The following is a 21297-nucleotide window of genomic DNA, read 5'->3' on the forward strand; positions in this document are numbered from 1 at the left end:
CCATTTATATATAAACCCCCAGATACAACCAGAAACAAAATTACTAAACTAAAAAAACAGCTTTTAGAAATATACGCATCTTGGTACTTTTATTGTACTAAGAATACAGTTCCAATTGTAGAGGTTCTAATCTATGAATAATAAAAGAACCTGCATTTGTTATAGCGCTTTATTACATCTGAAAAGTCTCAAAGAACTTTACTAGGATTCACTGTAAAGTGTGGTGACTGTATTTGTAGGTGAATGGTACTATAATTAGTTTGCAACTGGAAATGCTTGTAAATCTGAGAAACCTATTACAAAGAAGGCATGTAATTGTCATTATATAACACAATCTTAAATAGAGTAGTGTACATAATTATAGTATATTGTTAGAACCAGAAATTGGAAACTCGGGTTACGTAGTAATGCTCCTGTTTCTAATTTTCACCAATCAATGTTATGAATAACATTATTCTCTCCCTAGATACATTTAATGTTTTACAAACAACTTAAGATATTATGTTTACTGATGAAATCAACTTCGGAACCTCAATAAAATCCCACTCGTGAACATGGGAGTCCTGTAGTTCAGTGGTTAGAGCACTTGCCTCTCGAGCGAGAGACCTGGGCTCAATTTCCGGCAAGACTAAATGTTGGGCGAGTTTCCTTACTCCACATACCTCTGTTCACCTAGCAGTGAGTAGGAACCCGGTTGTTAGTCGATTGGCGGATCACTTTTCCAAGGATAATAATCCCTCAAAAAAAAATAATTTGGTCACTCAATCCATAACTGCTTGTGAGACACTGCTGTGCGCAATTGACATTTTGCCCAAAAATATAGTCAATTCACTTTATAGTATATTCTGTGAAGCGCTTTGAGAAGTCTAGATGTGAAAAGAGCTATATCAAATGCAAGGATTATTATTATTACTCTATTGGCAAACTGTCTGATTAAAACATAATAAATATTGTTCAGAGTTTAACTGCATTGGAATTTTTGATGGAACTCTGGTCAAAGCAAAACTCTACAGTACTTTATTCACCTGGATTTCTGATCCATAAAAATGCATGACTTTTTGCAATTCCAATGCCAGACATGCAATGCTTACAAATGTTCTCCAGTGCAAAGGAAAATCAAAGCCACTTGTACAACCATGTTTTGATTCATCCTATCCAAGTCATTGACAGCACAGGGCTGGAATGAAGCCAAGGTGTGATTTCATTTTTGGAACAAGGTTTACTCGATGAATAGCAGCAATGTTTTTGTTAAGAATGATTGCTTACATGCCCTCCGCAAAATGTTTTGTGATTTATAGCAAGTTTGAACTTTCATTTGCAGTCAAATGCAATAAGATTACGAGTTGGCTTCTTCATTTGTTTTGATATAGAGAGGTGGAGAAATAACAAATGACACCAGATTGATATATCTTAAATGGACAAATTAGCGTTTGCCAAATATTACATAGACTGATCTAAAACCTAGAGTATTTTGTTTATCTTTTATCATGTAAACTATATCACTGCTTGCCATATACCAACAAATCGTTTACTTGTCAAGGGTGCTATGATGAGAACACAAATGATGTTACTCACAACATAATTCAAACATCTTCGCTGGGTGCTTGCAATAAGACATGTGAGCAACTTGGAATGCAAGATGTTACATGTTATTTAGTATCTATGATTAAAAATCCTCCACTTTAAAATACCTTAGTGAAAATTTTGCATCACAAAGATATGGGGAAAAAATCTTTCCTAAAAGTAGTAAATGATAACACACTTTAGCCAAGAGTACTAAAGACAATGGCAGCATTTCAGCTGTTATCCTATCTTCACATTAACTTTTTGGAGTAGATAATGGTCTTTCAAAATATACACTGTTCAATTCTCTCCTCAAGGCTTATTTATTTGTGGCATTCAGACCCCGACTGTCATGTTCCAGCATGGTGTAAAAAAATTATTTGAGAGCAAGAAAAGCACGCTGCTTTTTTGACAAAATATTTTTAATGATTCTTTTTACATATTCGACTCGACAGATTGCACGGTTTCAGAAAACCCATCAATTTTATGAAGAGACAACGGTTTAAATACGTTCAGACATGTAGATAGCAGCCTTGCATCCGATCTGTATGGCAGTCTTCAGTACTGTATAAGCAGGTGCCTAAAAAAATATTCAAGCCAGCTATTGGTATCCAGCACACTGCATTTTTATTTAACTGAAAATGTAATTCCAATTGCAGCTTACAAAAACACTTACATCAAAAAAATTCTTCCAGCATTTGCATCAGTCAAGAGAATTGACAGGTGTCACTGCTGACTACAGTGCTATTCGAGTTAAACACTAAATCTGCATTACAATAACTTGAGTCAGGTCAGGTTTTTTATTCTTCTCCTGAAAGAGGGGCTGACCTCGCATCAGGGCCTCCGCTGGCCGAGATCACATAATCACCACAAAGAAACCGAACCAATATCCTACACCTCTGTGTCATAGTTCATTAGTACACAAGTGTGTGTAGCCACCAGATCAGCTACAATACAATCCAAATTACATTTGTATAGCACCTTTCACGTCGGGAGGAGATTCCAAGGTGCTGGACAGTCAGGGATTTGGACCAGAACAGGGTGGGTTGGGATGAAGGTGGGTAGGAGGGTGGCTGAAAGTGTGGTCGAAGAGGAAGGTCTTGAGACATGCCTTAAAGGATATAAGGTGAAGGGACTGTGGGTTTGGAGTTCCAAAGGGTACGGCAGAGAGGCTGAAGAATGCTATTTAACCCATTACAATGTACAACACCAAACATCACCATCCATTATACCTACCAGTTCTGCCTCGTGTTCTAATCCTGTATCATGATGTTCCATTTCTTCATCTCTGAACTTCTTTAATAACTAAAACGGAGGCATGTTTATATATTGTATTTGCACATTTTGAGAAAAAAAACTAACTATGAAGAACAAACTATTCTTGATTAATTAGTGTGGAATGGTAGTCTCAGTCCTGAAAACTAGAAATCCTTATGTCGGTGCAGTACACCTCTACTGATTTATCAGAATTTTCTGTCTTTTTTCGATTCACTAATTTCCTTCTCTCCATATTTTGTCAAAAAGCATTTGACTCAATTCTACTAGAGTGTTGTTTCACAGGCACCAATCACCTCTGCAACCTTGCCCAAATGTCGTGAGCCTCGATGATCAGTACTGCCAGGTATTATAACAGTACATACTTTTCTAGCAACCCACTAAATGTAGGAGTACCCCCTGAGCCTAATTCTGTCCTCACCTGACATTCACACACCTGCCCTCCAGCAGATGTGAACTGATTTCTCCCTCCCTAACCTGGGATGCTGAAGCCACGTGAAGTGCCCTGTTGTTACCCTGTCTGAGAACAGTTAACCAGAAAGATTAGGGATCAAACTCGGCTGAAGAGCTCATGACATAAACTCACTGAACAATAGGTAACATGACATTTCCTAGTCTTGAAGTAACATACTCAAAACAAAACTATAGCACAATACATTTAACATGCCCTTATATAATTTCAATAACATAAGCCTTTTGTCTCTGAATTGAAACAAATTCCGACTCTACACGTAACACACTTACTTCAAGTAATTCATTGTGTTTTTCTGAATCTTCTTCCATCAACGTCCTGATCTGATTGTTGTAATGTTGTGATATACTCTCCTCTATTGCTACTGTACAGGCCATTGCAGCTTCTTTACCTAAAAGAGCTGTTCCAGCACCTATACCAAGATAGAAACAAATTTTAATTTGCACTGATTATATATTACACAGGATCAGGCAACCCAGCAGTTAAAACTATACCAGCACTTACCTAGCGCAAACCCTGCAATATTCCAGAAAGGCATTAAAATGGTAGGTCGAACCCTTTGATCAATCATCATTTCATTGAATTTCTCCAGATGTTCTTTTTCTTGATCCCACATTCGCTATAGTAAGAATATCAATGAATTATATACATTTTTTTTTGCAAAAATACACCATCTGGCAAACCTACAGTGACATTTATTTTCTTTCATAGTCTCAATTGCCCAGCTGACAAAGGTGTCTGCTTAGAGGCAATACAATTCTGATAAGCAAGCTAGTAGTCACTCTACTGGGCAGTTTAGGAGGAACTTCTTCACACACATGAGAGAGAATAGAAGCATATAGGGTAGGGGATTAGGAGGGTTGGGGGTACAAGTGGAGTATAAACATTGGCACACACTGGATAGGCTGAATGGCCTGTGTCTGTGCTATATCACTCTATGTAATTCTATGTATTCACGCCGATCTTAGACATCACTTGAACGTGTACAAATGAAGACAAGGTCCTCCCGTACCCGAGTTGTATATATGTACTTCAACACTTGTCAATTTTTTTATTTCAATCATTCTTTCACAGTTACTTTTTGCCCATCACCACAAAAATATTATTATAGAAGGATGATTGAAGTGATTGAAGGAAATCGATAACTTGGAATCGTGGTCATACTGAATCAGTGGAGTATAACAGATGCTAGATGTGAAAAGATTAGACATATATGTTTACGTGTTCATCAATGGTGGTTAAAAAGTTTCTGTTGTATTTTTCGGGGCATAAGTTAGACCGTCCTGTGACCTCAGCTTTTATGAGTGTCAGTACAGATCTTTTATGGTGCCATATTGGCAATATATTATTTCCCACAGTTTTAAACTGAGTGTCAGTGTAGAAGCCAAGCTAAATCATCGGTAGCCACACTTTCAGCCACTACGACCCAAAATTCTGGAACTCTCTTCCTCCGTCTTGCCCCCTCCTTCCCCATCTTCAGATCACGCCTGAAGACCTTCATTCAACAGTGGTTACCTCTCATCTCTCCCAGGCTTGGCGATGTGCTCCGCCACTGTGAAGCGCTCTGGGACATTTGACATAGGTAATAGGCCTGGCTCAGTTTGGAAGCACTTACCCTTTCCGGACCCTCATACACACATTCTTCGCAAACTCCCTGCTTGTCGGCCTCCCCAAATCCTCCCTCTGTAGGCTGCAGATCATCCAGAACTCTGAAGCCTGCACCAGGCTCTGCGACCCTATCACCCCCATCCTCGCCCAATCCAGGCGGGCCGGCCTTCTGCCACTCTGCCCTCACCCTCTGGAACTCCATCACGAAGTCCCTCCGCCTCGCCACCTCCCTCGCCTCCTTCATGACCTGTCTGAAGACCCTCTTCTTCGATTGTGCTTTCGATCACCTCCTGCCCTCCACCCTCCCCAATCCCAACCCCCAGCTCAGATCTGAAACATTGATTGTCCAGCGCCTTGGGACATCTTCTTGGCATGAAAGGCACTATACGAATGTAATTTTGTTGTTGGTGTTTTGTGACAGAAAGTTGTGGGTTCAAGCCCCACGTCGGGACTTTAAACTTAACAGTTCTAAGCTGAGCCTTCAATACAGCGCTGGGGGTGCTGACCTTCAGTGAGGGGCACCATATAAATCCAAGCTGTTGTTATTGTTTCGCCTACAAAACAGAGTCAATTCACTTTAAGGTATATTCTGTGAAGCGCTTTGAAGACATGATAAGCCGCTATAAAAACCATAGAATCATAGAATTATACAGCACAGAAGGAGGTCATTCAGCCCATCGTGTCTGTGTCGGCTCTTTTAAAAGAGCTTCCAAATCAACCCCACTCCCCTGCCCTAACCCCATGGCCCTGCAAACTTGTCCTCCCCAAATAATCATCTCCCCAAATGCATTACGTATTACAATAATAATGTGTTATTATTATTTTTATAATACAGCGCTGGGGGTAGTGTTATTACATCGTTGGAGGTGCTGACCTTCAGTGAGAGGCACAATACAAATCCAAGTTGTTGTTATTGTCAAAACAACAACAACATTACATTTGCAGAGCGCCTTTCACGTCGAGGGGACGTCCCGAGGCGCTGAGTTTCGGACCTGAGCTGGGGTCGGGATTGGGGAGGGTGGAGGGGGTGCGGGGAGATCAAGAGCACAGTCGAAGAGGGTCTCGAGAACGGGGTCTTGAAGGAGGTGAGGTGAGGGACTGCGGGACGGGAGTGGAGCAGAGCGGCGGAAGGACCGATAGTGGGGCGAGCGAGCGAGGCGGGGGACGTGGAGCAGACCGGAGCCCGCTGAGCGGGGGGAGGGAGGGGAAGGAGAGGGAGGGATGGTCGGGGCTGAGGAGGTGTCAGAGGTCGGGAGTGGGGGGGGGGGGAAGAGGCCATGGAGGGCTTTGAAGGCCCTCGTGGGAGTCCTGCAGCTCAGTGGTTAGAGCACTCGCTTTGCAAGCGAGAGACCTGAGTTCAATTCCAGGCAGAGGGCGAAACCTTGGGCAAGTTTCCTTACTCCACACAGAGCCTAATAATAATCCCTCCAAAACCAAAAACAATAATAAATTGGTCATTTTCAATCTACGACTATTTGTGGGACATTGCTGTGCGCAATTGGCTGCCGCGTTCGCCCACAAATATACAGTCAATTCACTTTACAGTGTGTTCTGTGAAGCGCTTCGGGACGTCCTCCCGACGTGAAAAGCGCTATATCAAATGCAAAGATTATTATTATTATTATTATTATTATTATGGCGAGGACCAGGACCTTGAACTGTAAAGCCCAGTGCGAGAACCGACCTGAATCACAGGCCCCACCGCCGTGCGGCCCAGCACAGCCATCTGCCCCGCGTAGATACGGTTAGCGCCGAACTCCCCGGCCTGATCCACGCGAATGATCCGGTCGAGCATCGCCCCGGCGACGGGGCGGCCCTGCGCGGAGGCCGAGGCGGAGCTGCAGAGAGGCCTCGCGGGCCGGGCTCGGTACCAGCAGCTGTGCTCGTGCGCCCGGTGCCGCTGTGGCGACCGCGGGCCGAGCCCGACGCTCCGGCCGGCGACGAGAGGGGCGCAAACCGCTCTCTGCATCCCCGAGGGCGGGCGGGAGGCCTCACAGCCCTGAGGTGGTGGTGGTGGTCGTGGGGGGGGGGCTTCTCTCACTCTGGGCGCCTAATTGTGACGTCGCCCCCCCGGGCTCCGCACTGTGACGTCAACCCGGGCGCCGCACTGTGACGTCACCCCCTCGACCCAGCGAGCGCCTGTCAGCAGCTGCTCCTGTGGGTCCTGGAGTCAGGAACAATAACAGCAATAATTATATAATAATAATAATAATCCTTACATTTGATAGAGCCGCTTATCAAACAGAAGTGGAGATGTTGAGCACCAATCTCTTTTGTGTGTGTTGTTTATATATATATATATACACACACACACACATAATAAAGGGACCACATGAAAGTGTCCCTAAAGTTTAATGGGCAAAGATCAGACCCAATACTTACCATATATTGTACACGTATATATATTTATATATTCACCCACAAAATATACAATTTACAGCATATCCCGTGAAGTGCTTTGAGACGTCTCGAAGGCGTGGATGAGGCGCTACATCAAATGCGAGGATTATCATCATCATCATCATCATCATCATGTCAAATGCCAGGAATATTGTTAACATTATCGGGTCTCACATTGTACGATTTACAAAGATTATGAAGACTTCTAAAGGATATTAAGTTTTGACCGTCACTAAATTGCAAAGTGGAGTGTGGACATCTGCTGGCAGGAAAAAAAATGTTGCACAAATGCTCAGAAGATGGGCTGCAGCTCGTTAATTTTTTTTATCCTATTAATAACGAGCCTTGCATTTGATGTATCACATTACTGAAGTATCTCAAGAGCAGTTCATAGCTTTATACTGTAAATTATAGTGACTGTATATTCTATGCAATGCTTTTCTCATTGTTCTATCAAGACTCAAGTGTTTAAGAGGGCGTCCATGACAAGCGCTGGTTCAAGATTCTCGTCCCAATCCAAGTCCGGAATACGAATCGAGATCTGGAGACCAGATTGAGTTAACGTAAAGAATGATGAGAATGATTTTAGAGTTGAAGCATTGTTAATAGTAACAAGTTAAAGGAAATATGCTTTATCGTGGCTTTGTAATACAGTCGAACCTCACTATAAACGAACCTTGTTTATAATGAGGATCCCAATGGCAATCCAGGTCAGCGGGGCGGTGCACCTGTTTGACAGCCAAACCCTATTATAATGAACACCGATATACGACTGGGGGTTTGTTATAATGAGGTTCGACTGCAATTTTACTCACACTGGAGAGGCTTGGAAATGCACTTAAACACTCAACAAAACAAACACAAATCAATAGTGTTTGAACTCATTTTTAATCCAAAAGGAGAAAGTTAGTTGGATTTTGTATTTTACAGAAAAAGTATATAACTCAAAACTTTTTATGAAAGCATTTTGTTACACAAAAGTACACTGTTAAAAAGACTCCCAACAGTCTAAAATTGATGATCCATATCATAAAGCCCCAAGAAAATACTTGTAAGTTGCAGTTGGATAAAAAGTCTTTAGAAATGGTAGCACAATGTAAACTGATGAGCCATTATCCCTGAAAGTTACAAGAATGACATTTTCCCATTCACAAACACTCCCACTGAATATTTCATAGTGTTCCTGAGGAATGTAGAAGTAATAAATGCATATAATAATACGTTATGTAATAGAGTAAAAATAAAGAAAGTAATGCTGAAAACTTGTATGACATTGAATAAATCAGAAATGTGGAAACTCCTGTACAAAATAAACCAACTACGATAATGAAGTATAGAGATGACACCAAAGATCTGAAGTTTGGGAAATCTGCATATCTATATGTAAGTACTACAATATTTTGTTTTTCAGGAATCACACTCATAGCAAAGGACTGGATTATAAACTTACATTTTTAGCAGCTGACAAAACAAAGGCACCACAAATTTCCATTGATATAAACAACTTTCATGTTGGAAGGATGTCCAAAGGCACCGAGTCAATGGTTTGCACCCGAGCAGGGAGTGGGAGCCAATTATACATTATAAAGTAGATTTTTTATTTTAAAGTTAGTATTTTTGTAAAGTGTTAGAGCAAAAGTTAATTATTGTAGGAAAATACTGTATATGGGGAAAAATTCCAGTTGGGTCTAAATTTATTCTGTATAATGTAACATTTGGAGTACACTGAATTTGGCAAATTCTTAAATGCAGCCTTAATTTTGAAGCCAGTTTACATGTTTATATGTTCTTTTAAGAACTAAAACAAAACATATATTTCTAAGTTTAGAGTGGATTCAAAAATTGCTAAATTTTAAATGCCATAAACCACATAAGTATATCAAGAACTGTAAACATTTTCCTCCAACGGTTATTAGACGAGGAGTATACAGTTGTTCTTGGACACATTTTCTGGCATTATGCCGCTTAAAGGCACAGCAAAGCCCTATATGAAACAGCTATTGAATTGACTAATTATATTGATATTCATAGATAAATATTTTTAGACATTAGGGTTTGAAAGGTTTGCTTTTTGAAGGAATTATATGACGGTAGTTTTCTTGAAACCGCTATCATTAAAGATTACAATATGTTTCGCAAGTCTGAAGGCGGCAGATCATCAATGAGGCACTGATTTAAAACTTAAGGTAAAATTTAAGAAGGTTTCGTAACAAAAATAGTGACTAGAAGCATTTTCAACTAAGACCGGCCATACAAAAGCATTCATTGTCTTGGGAAAGATATGTTCCAATGCACAAAATCCTCCTATTTGCCTTTATGTTATTGCTCTGTGATGCATAAAATTCATTTTAATCTGGTTGTATGATTGTAGATGAAATTGATGAGGGAAAATTGGCATATTTCCTTGGCAAAGTATTCTTCGTCTGAACCTCAGTCAGTTTTCTGATTAGGAACTGTTTGTCACGACCCTCCTGCAGATAAGTCACAAACAGAAAGTCACTGTTTATAGACAAATTACACTTATGGTGCTCATATCCTAAACTACTGCTATTACTAAAGATAAAACATAGTAATGCTTCCTTGACATGCAGTTATGTACTTAAGACTCCAATGCATCTCTGGGATACAATTCCACTGCTGGGTAAAATTATCAACCTTGGCAGCATTGTCCTATAGTGGGATTTCCCATACTAAGTGAATGTCACCAAGGCGAGTAATAATAATCCTTGCATTTGATATAGCACTTTTCACATCTTCTAGACGTCTCAAAGCGCTTCACAGAATATACTGTAAAGTGAATTGACTATATTTGTGGGCGAAAATGTGGCAGCCAATTGCGCACAGCAGTGTCCCACAAACAGTCGTGGATTGTAGTGACCAAATTATTATTTTTTCTTGAGAGATTATTATTAGGCGTGTGGAGTAAGGAAACTTGCCCAAGGTTTTGCCCTGCCGGGAATCGAACCCAAGTCTCTTGCTTGTGAGACACGTGCTCTATAAACTAGTACTTTATAAACTAGTGGAACTTCTTGCTCCAAGTGTCCAGATATTTTGTTTAAAATGCAAGCTGTAGTTCGATGCAGGGTTATATAAAGATATTAATCGAATCGGTCGAAAACATTCAATAATCAAGGCATTATAAAACACTCACCATAGACAGCTGTACTCTTAGCTGATCAACAATGCGCTTGTGTGCTCCAGCCAAAGCAATAAAATAAAAAAGGATGAGGCTGTGGGTATAAATTGAAAGGGTATTAGTTAAGCAAAATCGATTTCTAAACCTAGAGTACTACGTATAAATTCACCCATCTGTGAATTCTGATTGGCATACACTAGAACTTTTAATAGTTTCATGAATTTGAAATCATCAACCTGTGCTCAGTATTTATCAGCTTATTTAGGAGATGTGAATGCATATGTGCATAGCCCGCAAACAAGTTGATAGTTGACAGGATGAACCAACAGTCTGCCGTATTTGTTGCGTCAAATGGATAACTCATTTTATGCTAGTTGCCGGAGAAGTCACATTTTCTTCGAGCGCGTGTGTGCGGAATGTGACGACTATAAACATGTTTGTGTTGCTGATTATTCACCATAAATGATCCAATGCTCTTACCAAACCACCATGAAGAAAGGTACAGCAAAAGCTTCAGAGCCCAAGCCATACAGAATATTCTGCAGACCCTTTGGGAAAGTTTGGACAGTTGTTGGTACAACTTGCCATGTAGTGTTGAAGGTAATAAATGGCCCACACGAATCAGATGAGGCAATTCTAATGAAAAATGGGGGGGGCGGGGGGGAGAGGGGGGTAATCATATGTCAACATTTATCCTGATTTCAATGACAAAGCACTGCTCACACGTTTCTCTAAAGGCACTCCTAACATTTCTGTTAAAAAATATTCGCTCATCAGAATTTTTTTTAAAACCAATCAGTTAGAAACATTATTGATGTCTTCAGCTTCCTGACTTAATGTCAATGAATAATCATTGCAAGCTGTAGTCATCTTGGCCTAATTACTGTAATTACCACTATCCTAATGCAGCTCACTTAAAAGTACAAATGCACAAGCTGGACCCATTCTAAGTAGCAACTGATGCTTGGTTTATTCTGCTACGGTATTACTTCAGACAATACTGTGGTTCAAAGCAGGAAGTCTGATTTACATTTCTGCTCCAAAGTTGTGGTAATTAGTAGAATAACATTAAACTAGCAATGAATATGAAGTCAATAGTAACCCAATGACCAATAGCTGTGTTAAATGAAGTTCTACATCCGTCTTCCATTTAGCGTCATCTAAAAAATTTCAATCCACCAAATAACACAGCATTTTATTTGAGCTTCAAAGCAATACTAATTTAGTACAGGATGAAATCCTATTTCGTCAATAATCAATAGCTACTCACTCTGCAACACTGAACAGGATAGGCACACAGGCTAATGGAAGGCCGAGCAGCAATACACCCAAGAAGAAAAAGTTGGAACTTGATGCCCGAAAAGGTCTGGTAGATGGACGGCAGTTGTGCATCAAAGTTATCTGCAAATCCAGGAAAATTTTTGACAGCTACTGTATAACCTTCCCCCCCTTCAATTCAGTGAGTCTCAAAAAATGGAAACACGAATTAATCATATTTCGTCATCAGCTATTGACAATAACCAGTCAGAAGCAGCACAACAAAATTAAACAAAGTTATTGTCAAATGGAGCAAAGTTGTAAACTCAATAAATATTTATCAGGAGTTTGTAACTCTACGTACCTTTTTGATGTAAAATATGATGATGTATTTCACAGTGGCTACTCCAGGGAGTAATGGCGAATAAAATGTTCCTATCCAGCAGATAGTCTGACCATATACAATTTCCAACACATTTTGAGGAATAGCAAACTGTTGCTGACCCCACCACTTAGCAGGAGCACAAGAGCAATACGTTACGATCAACCTGAAAATCAAAAATAATAAGTACAGTAGTTATCCTAATGTTAAAACATACTATTCAATATTGTTTTTAAAATAAAGTGTGCGATCATATGTAAATTAACAGGCAGGAAAAAGTTTCACCAAAATGATAAATGAATCACACAGAGGTCTTCAAAAAAATTAATAGATTTTAGCAAAAGATTACAAAGATATAAAAATATAGTTCTCTTCACCAATCTTTTTGACAGCGAGGAATGAGAGGGAGGCAGACTTACTTTCTGGGAAATTCCACAAACAATGTAACAGATGCAATAATAATGAAGTCAAATATCATCAATTTATACATTTCTTGTCCTACTCGGGATTCCCAGCACTAAAAAAATACGAAATGTTTTTGTTACAAAACTTAATCTGAAGGAAAATAAATTGCTCCTTCAAAATCTATCGTTTTATTTTGCAACAGTTGTATAATGAATTGGATTTAAGTGTAGTAGTTGTAGGAAAATAGGAATTGTGTATTTTCAATTTACAGCCAAGATTAAAGACAAATGGTGCTTAATTCATGTGTATATTTTTGGCACGTTAGAATTATATAGAAATACTTAAGGCAACATGGAAGGTAAACAGCTATTAATGACCTTCAGTTAAATCCACTCAATGGAAATCTGTGTTCCTGTTGCTTTTTAAAGCCATTATTTAGTAGTTAAATTAAAAAAATTAATCAAGTAGACAATTTACTCACCTGGTAGAGCTTGTGGTTATAACCACATGGTTCACATACATTACCATCGCATGTTGTGATTTGTGACCATAAGGTCAACAAGAGGACAATAATATTGGCCAGTCGTACAAACACAGACCTGGAGAAAAGAAAGTTTCATTTTGATCTTTCTGTGTTGAGAGAAACAAAGCATGGCCAAGGATAATGGGATAGGAAATCCTTATTGACCATAAATGTTGACTGTTTTGACAATAGCAGTTCATTATTATTGGGCGTAGGCTCAAAGCCCCAAACTGATAATTTCAGGATTCATTAACTTTTAACTTATATAGACTCATTCATTCATTTTCTAGTCGGTTCCTGCGGCAGCAGTGTTTGTGTGAATTTCTACAGCTTATATGATTCACCACTACGATACACACAACTTCACACAAAGCATGTAATGGTTACACAGCAAAAGTGGACTATCAATAAATATTGTGCAGTAAATTAGAATTAGCCTGCAACTCGGACTTCACGTAACTCATATTAAATGTTATGGTCCCGACTGAAACAACTCATGTGAGTTTTAATATAGAGTTCAATAGATAATTGACACATTTCCACATGCAGTAGTTATCCACCAGAGATGCTCAAATGAGTATTTTAGTTCATACAATTGTGAGTACTTTTTTTCTCTTTTAGAAGATTAGCTACAAATTATTCCTGAGTTTGAATCTAATACACAAGGTCAAACATACCTAATGAGTATGAATTTGATTTCAAACGCTGGTGAATAGTCTTCAAATCTGATTAAATGCTCAAAAATAACTGGTGTAATAAGATTTGCTGCAGTAATGACAATGGAGGGCAAATACTGAAGCATGAGGTCTTGTAAAAACGTATCTGAATTATGTGGCTGCAAAAGAAAAGCATAATCAATTCATATCCGTCAAAACAACCTAAAAAAGACCATGATAAAACCCAATGGGAAATTTTAAAATACATTTAAGAATAACACTGCAAGTGCTAATCAGGTTTGCAAACATTTTTTTCACCAGGCATCTGGCAAAGGTGCTTCAATTTAATTCATCATTTGCATTACAAATTCCACATTTCCTGTTCCGATATGCAGCATCTTACGTTTATACATAAAATATTGTCATCTTTTGTTCTGCTCATAATAAAGATGATTTTTATTTTCTGGAGTCCAGACAATTCACCTTTTTTTAACAATAATAAATTGATCTTACTCTGTCGTCCCGTGCTTCTGAGTAGATTGTTGCTCTGTATATGCAGTAAAAACAAACACTCAATACCAGAGCAACTATCAAATTCAAAACAGCCCTTATAAAGTAGATGTGCATCTTCTCTTTCTTGGTTCTCTCTGCAATCTTCTGTTTGATCCTTTCTTCCTCCAAATCAGTCTGTGAACCATAAAAAAATGCTTTAATTTCAGTGTCTTCTATGAAGATGGACATACTATTGCAGGTTTACATGTTAATGCAAAAATCTATTGAAGTGAACAATCAAAGAGAGAGCGAGCTGATAGCTGGGTTAAGTGTTCAGCTGTGCTCAGATTGCACACAATCGCGCTGCTTGAATCTCTCCACATCCTCAGCAAAAGTTTATCCCAATGGCGTCTCAATCAGGTTTACATGGAGGATAGCCAGCAAATCAGAGATTCACCAATATGAATCGCCGATCTAGTCTCAATTACTCCTTACTATCCTGGACAACATAAAACCAGCAAAGGAAGAACCTGAAAACATTTTTATTAAATGATTTTTTTTAATAAAGTCTGTTTTATTGCATGTGTTGGAATTAAGAGAGGAAGATCCAGAAAACAGCACAGAACATCTGTCTGCCAGCCAGCCTGATTTTCTCGAGCAAATCTTTTGTGGTCTACATTCACCCATTCCAACTTCCAAACAGAAATGAAAACCCAAGATGAGGCGCGTTTGCATTTATTTGGAAATACACAAGTACTTGTATATATTGAGTATTCGGGGAAATCTTTTAACCTATTGGCTAATTTTATATGGAATCAGAAAAGGTACTTACTTGAAGCTCATACTGTAGACTGCTGTGTTTCAGTTGTGCTGCATGTTCATCTGAGATGCAAAAATCCCAACCTGCAAAGATTTTATTGCAAAAGCTCTGAAATCGATCTTCGGCACTAATGATGCTCTGCTTAAAACCTTCCACAGCTCTAAAGAATTCAGAAAAAATAAAATTGAGGCAATGATAAAATAAGAGACCATGAAACAAGAAAAGGTCACTCAGGTTATCGAATGCATAGCCTTGTACAGGCTCAACAAAATGTACTTGATGGTGAACCCTGCCCCCATTCATTACATCACCTGAAAAAGGATAAGGGATAGAATATTCCTGAGACCCCGAGATCACCCCCTCCAAACCCAAGCAACTTCTTGCACTGGGGTGAATTCAGCTTGGATATTCCAGGATTATTATTGTGCATAACTATTATAAGCAACTGAGAGGGGGAAAAGAATGTACTACTTAGCACTTAAATTCAAGCAAAAGCAATTACCTTTTGACTATCCACACAAGGCTTAGCAAGATGTATGCTCCTGTTGTCAAGAAATATGCAAGTGGCAGATTGTAACCTAAATACTTTATCTGCGAATGGTCTATTTTGTAATATCCATAAAACAGATAAGTATGCTCCAAGAATCCCTAAACAAAAATAGAAAATATGAAAGACAATGAGTTATGGAAGAAACAAATATTACAAAAGTTACAGGCTCGTGGACTAAATGGCCTCTTCCTGGTCCCATATTGCTACCCTTTCCAAAATAAATGGCGGGAAACATGATATACATGTACATGGCTTTAGTGGAGTTTGCAGGTAGATTTTGAGCAGCTTATCAATAAAAAACAATGCAGCCCCACTGTAATAATATTCTTTGTAGCGCAAATTCAAATAAAATACAGTTGCAGTGCATCCCATTCATTGAACATGTGTAAGCTGGCCCTCAGATTTCCTGCATTGTATATTGTATTACAATGGCTGACTTATAGGTCGCAATAGTTCATCACCGACCACAGTTCCTGCTTGCTTTTGTAAGTCCCATTACCCAATTTTCCTTCTTGAGTTTCTCTGAACCTTCTATGCCCCTTATATTGAATTATAAGAGTGAAAGTGTGACTTGAACATTAAAATCATCTTGGTAGAACTCATCCCACACTTATACTGTAAGTTTAAACGTTTACTGTATAAACAGGGCAAAACTCCCCATTAAATAACTATTGACAAGTCGCAGAGGGTTTGCAACAAATTGGAGTATAAATTATATTGCTACCAACATCTGGTCATACAAAGAGTGTCACCTAATCTAATTTTTGCATAGCCAATAATGTTTCAGGAATTAGTCTGGTTATATTGACATTCATTTCATCTCATCTCATAACATGCAATATAATTCAACATCACAGGGATTTAGAAAATGCAAACATTTGGTTAACCAAAGCACAACATATACAGTCTTTGCAACATTATTATATTTATATGTGTCATATTTAAAATATTTACATTTACAACATAGGAAACTAAAATAAACAAGCATCTCAAACCACAGTAATTTCATCTAATATGGTATCCTAATTTATGTCAAGCCATTAATTTAATATACTTACTGTCCCTGTAAGAAGATCAATTATGTAAGAGTAGAAGACAATAAGTCCCTTGTCAAACTTTTCATACTGCGTGCATTCAGGAACTATAAAACAGAAGAACAAAATACAGAAAATGTGCACTTGGTTTCAACTGGTACTAGTGTTGTTGACATTGCTGGGAAAGATGTTATGGTAGTATTTTTAAACAAAGCCAATTATACTGTTATTGGAGGCTTGGTTAAACATATCACATTGAAGCATCCCAGAGCTAGCTTTTGGAAGCTTCTTTTTCCTGAAAATGTTGCGACAAGGGAAATAAATGATCAGCCAATGTAATGGATAATTGTCACTGGGAAGAATTTTCAGCATTCAATGCCATGGGTGCTCACATGTACCATAATCCACCCAACAGTGGATGCAAATTTAAACAAAAAAAATTAAAAAGGGAAACTGAAAGGAAGGATGAAATGACCAGATCCAAGCTAACTAACCACAGTGAGGCAATTTAAAATGAGAGTGGAAAATTATCTGACAAAGATGCCAGTACCTCAACACTAATAATGGTTTAAAGATTCAGTGTTCTTAGATATTTCTTTTGCTCTTCTACCCCAACCCATAGGCACATCACTGGGATGACGACAATATCCATTTCCCACGAAGCTTGAAAAATTAGAAAGATTGTATACTTAAACTAATGACTTTAGCAGTTGAGCGCATATGAATACTTTGAACATCTTCTTGGCTTCAAGAACAATAATTTCTACATCCCTATAGTGTTTAAGGTTATTTACCTGAATTGTAGGACAAAGGCTCGACGTTCACTTGGTGTTTTTTCTGTTTTATAAAAAACATCGGCAACGTGACAAAACAAAACATTAAAAGGAAAATCACAAAGTTCAGCAAAACTAAAAATCGGAGAAAAGAGAAGTAAGACTGGATTCCAGTGCCAAATTTGCCTGAATGAAAAAAAATTAAAAAAACACTAAATTAGGTACAGGTTGAATTTACGTTTAAAGTCACCCAAGAAGAGCCACATCTTACATTCTCCTTTATATCACAATACATAATAATGTTTGCATTTGACTTAGCACCTTATCATGTCAGTGAGACGTCTCAATGCACGTCACAGAATATTCTGCAAAGTGAATTGACTGTGTATTTTGTGGGCGAAACGCAGCAGCCAATTATACACAGCAGATGCCCTCAACGTTGTATTGTAAATTATGTTGACTTGATCTCAAAGGAACTTCAATTCCCTCTGCCCTGGACTGAATGACCTCCTCCCAATTTAGCTTTTTTTTACAACAACAAAATTACATTTATATAGCGCCTTTCACGTAGGGAGGACGTCCCAAAGCGCCGGACAGACAGTCTCGGACCCAAGTTTAGGGTCGGGGTAGGGGAGGGCAGGGGGGGAAGCAGGGAGATCAAAAGCACGATCGAAGAGGAGGGGCTTGAGGTGGGTCTTGAAGGTGGCGAGGGAGGGGGCGACATGGAGGGACTGCGGAATGGAGTTCCAGAGGGTTGGTGCAGAGTGGCGGAAGGACCGCCCGCCGATAGTGGGGCGAGCGAGGCGGGGGACTTGAAGCAGAAAAGAGCCCACTGAGCGGAGGGAGCGAATAGGATGGTAGTGGGTTAGCAGGTCGGAGAGGTGGGGGGAGCAAGACCATGGAGGGCTTTGAAGGTGAGGACCTTGATCGTGAACTGTATCCTCTGTGTGATGGGAAGCCAGTGGAGTTGGGCAAGGATGGGGATGATAGGGTCACAGAGCCTAATGCAGGAGAGGACACGGGCTGCAGAGTTCTGGATGATCTGCAGTCTGTGGAGGGAGGAGTTGGAGAGGCCGACAAGCAGTGAGGTTGCATAGTCGATCCCCGATGTAATGAAGGCGTGTATGAGGGTTTCGGTGGCCTGCGGTGTGAGACAGTGTAGGAGCTGGGCGACGTTGCGGAGGTGGAGGAAGGCAGAGCGGGTCATGGTGTGAATGTGGGGTAGAAAGGATAGTTGAGGGTCGAAGACCTCAAGGTTCCGGACTGGCTTAGCAAGGTTGAGTGTACCACCATGGATGGTAATACTGTCAGCGTCTGAGGTTAGGAGGCGCTGACAGGAGCCAATCAGGAGAGCCTCGGTCTTGTTGACGTTCAACTGAAGAAAGTTAGCTCTCATCCTGGACTTGACGCCTCACAGACATTCTGTCAGCACAGCAGTGGTCCTTGAGTCAGTTTTACTTATGGAGGTGACAAATCTGGTAAACATATATACTGGACCCAATAGCTTCCCTACTGTATTAAATAAATTGTCAACATTTTTCCAACTGAATTTCTTCACCCTCTATATCATGAATGTCTTGCTTCCAAAATTGCAACATTACTCCTAGTAATTTGCTTGATTCCACAAACCGCCTCCCTTTCCTTTTCCAATAAAAAACGAACCGGTTCCATTTTGTTATCCGTGCTGTTTGAGAATCCCGAGAGGCTCTGCAATGAAACAAAACGTTTTAAAAAGTACCAGAACAAAAAATGCAGGAGTGTAACTAAAAGCTTCCCTCCCAATTCCTTGCTGCAATAATTTTGTAGATACTCCATATTTTGAAAGATACACAGGACTAAATTCAAAAACAAGCTCAAAGGACTTTCAAACTCAGCCTCTACTCCATTACACACATTTCATCAGTTCATAGAATAACTGAAAGTTAAGATTGTCTTATTTGTTGCCTACTCCTTACCTACAAGTGCTATACTCGAGGGTTCAGTTGGTAGGTCAGCCATCTTGGCTTGTCAATAAAGACCAACTGAGCCAGGCTGACACTTCAAAACAGCTACTTTAAACCATTTTTTCCCATTGTTTTCTCAGACGCACAGCATACATCAACTCATCAATATCTCACATCAGTGATGCTTCAATATACAATTCTTAATTCTGTAGCATGCAGAACCCAACCTCATTTGCTTCTTCTTTTGGATGCTAATTGGATAGTCTCGCAGGGGCCTTATTTCCAGTTGATTTGATTCACTTAATCTGGACTCAAAGGACTCTAAATGGGAGCGGGCAAAACTTCTCCGTCTACTTCGAGACTGTGTAGCTGGAGGCTTTTTGATTGAAGTCTGATAACTGGGTAATTCATGTAAGAGTGGGTTGAAGATAATGGGTAAATATATATCTGTAAAGTAAAAGAATTTAAAGATCTGTAAGCAAATACCCGAACCAAACTACGGAGGGAGTTTCAGTTACACACAAGGTTTCCATTACTCTGGAAATTGAACCCCAAGAGCTCACTCACTCCAATCCCAGAGAGCATTCGCACAGGTTAGTAAGAGCCAAGATTTTATTATAATAATAATCCTAGTATTTGATATAGCGCCTTATCACGTCAAGGCTTTGGGAGAAGAGAAGGTTGAAACCCTCCCATAGAGAGAGAGAGAGGGAGAGTATGAGTGAGTGAGTGAGTGAGTGAGTGAGTGAGTGAGTGAGTGAGTGAGTGAGTGAGTGAGTGAGTGAGTGAGTGAGTGAGTGAGTGAGTGAGTGAGTGAGTGGAGTGAGTGAGTGAGTGAGTGAGTGAGTGAGTGAGTGAGTGAGTGAGTGAGTGAGTGAGTGAGTGAGTGAGTGAGTGAGTGAGTGAGTGAGTGAGTGAGTGAGGGAAAACTGGAATTTTTAACCAGTTCAAATAAAAAAAACAATTTTTTTTCCACATTTCAACCTACAACAAAGCCAAAACTTTGCTTTTTTTTAATATATATGTAAAAAAGTTAAAACTGTAGTTTAAGTTCAACTTCAGTTCGCAGCTAATATTGGGGGATGGTGGTGGGGTTGAGTTTGGGTGAGGGAGAGGGTCGGTGGCTCATTCGTTAATACCAATCATCTTTTTTTAATTATGATAATGATTTTTTTATTATTATTTTAGTATTATTATTTTGATATTATTAGTATTATTTTAGTATTATTAGTATTATTTTAGTATTATTATTAGTGTTATTTTAGTATTAGTGTTATTTTAGTATTATTTTATTAGTAGTTTTATTTTATTAGTACTATTTCAGTATTATTAGTATTATTTTATTAATACTATTTTAGTATTATCATTAGTATTATTTTAGTATTATTAGCATTATTTTAGCAGTAGTATTTTAGTATTATTAGTGGTATTTAGTCTCATTATTATAGTATTATTATTTTATTATTATTATTTTAGTATTATTAGTAGTATCATTTTACTATCACTTTAGCATTGTCATTGGTATTATTTTACCAGTAGTAGTATTGTTATTTTACCATCACTTTAGTATTGTCATTGGTATTATTTTATCAGTAGTAGTATTGTTATTTTACCATCACTTTAGTATTGTCGTTGGTATTATTTTATCAGTAGTAGTATTGTTATTTTACCATCACTTTAGTATTGTCATTGGTATTATTTTATCAGTAGTAGTATTGTTATTTTACCATCACTTTAGTATTGTTGTTGGTATTATTTTATCAGTAGTAGTAGTAGTAGTAGTATTATTTTAGTGTCGTTATTATGTTAGTACTATTTTTACCCTCAGCTCCTGGTGCCCGCGCGAGCCGCCGTTTCAGGGGCGGGAACAGACCGACCGACCGACCGACTTACCGGACAGTTTCTGGATGGTGCTTTCCTTCTGGCCGCTGCTGCGGGACGAGCTCGATCCGAGGTTAAGGCCGGGCGGCGACACGCGGCGTCTCGAACCGAAGTCCATGGCGGGCGG

The 21297-nt window shown here is 39.2% G+C and overlaps 2 protein-coding genes across 2 annotated transcripts; both read right to left on the reverse strand.

Annotated features, from left to right (window-relative positions):
* Nucleotides 1-1950: 1950 nt before the first annotated feature.
* Nucleotides 1951-6902, reverse strand: coq7 (coenzyme Q7 homolog, ubiquinone (yeast)). Its single transcript, XM_007893738.2, has 5 exons — nucleotides 6603-6902; nucleotides 3815-3929; nucleotides 3583-3722; nucleotides 2800-2868; nucleotides 1951-2143 (listed from the first exon to the last, which is right to left on the reverse strand). The coding sequence occupies exons 1-5, from the start codon at nucleotides 6885-6887 to the stop codon at nucleotides 2066-2068; spliced, it is 687 nt and encodes a 228-aa protein (XP_007891929.2). The 5' UTR covers nucleotides 6888-6902; the 3' UTR covers nucleotides 1951-2065.
* A 1287-nt stretch (nucleotides 6903-8189) lies between these two features.
* tmc4 (transmembrane channel-like 4) lies at nucleotides 8190-21288 on the reverse strand. Its single transcript, XM_007893743.2, has 16 exons — nucleotides 21183-21288; nucleotides 19517-19736; nucleotides 18905-19053; nucleotides 17368-17532; nucleotides 16598-16680; nucleotides 15492-15637; nucleotides 15002-15149; nucleotides 14191-14364; nucleotides 13699-13856; nucleotides 12980-13097; nucleotides 12513-12610; nucleotides 12076-12259; nucleotides 11725-11855; nucleotides 10935-11090; nucleotides 10470-10548; nucleotides 8190-9789 (listed from the first exon to the last, which is right to left on the reverse strand). Exons 1-16 carry the CDS (start codon nucleotides 21286-21288, stop codon nucleotides 9667-9669), a joined length of 2238 nt encoding a protein of 745 aa, XP_007891934.1. The 3' UTR covers nucleotides 8190-9666.
* Nucleotides 21289-21297: the final 9 nt, after the last annotated feature.

Source organism: Callorhinchus milii, unplaced genomic scaffold (assembly GCF_018977255.1).
Source record: "Callorhinchus milii isolate IMCB2004 unplaced genomic scaffold, IMCB_Cmil_1.0 Scaffold16, whole genome shotgun sequence".
Taxonomy (NCBI): domain Eukaryota; kingdom Metazoa; phylum Chordata; class Chondrichthyes; order Chimaeriformes; family Callorhinchidae; genus Callorhinchus; species Callorhinchus milii.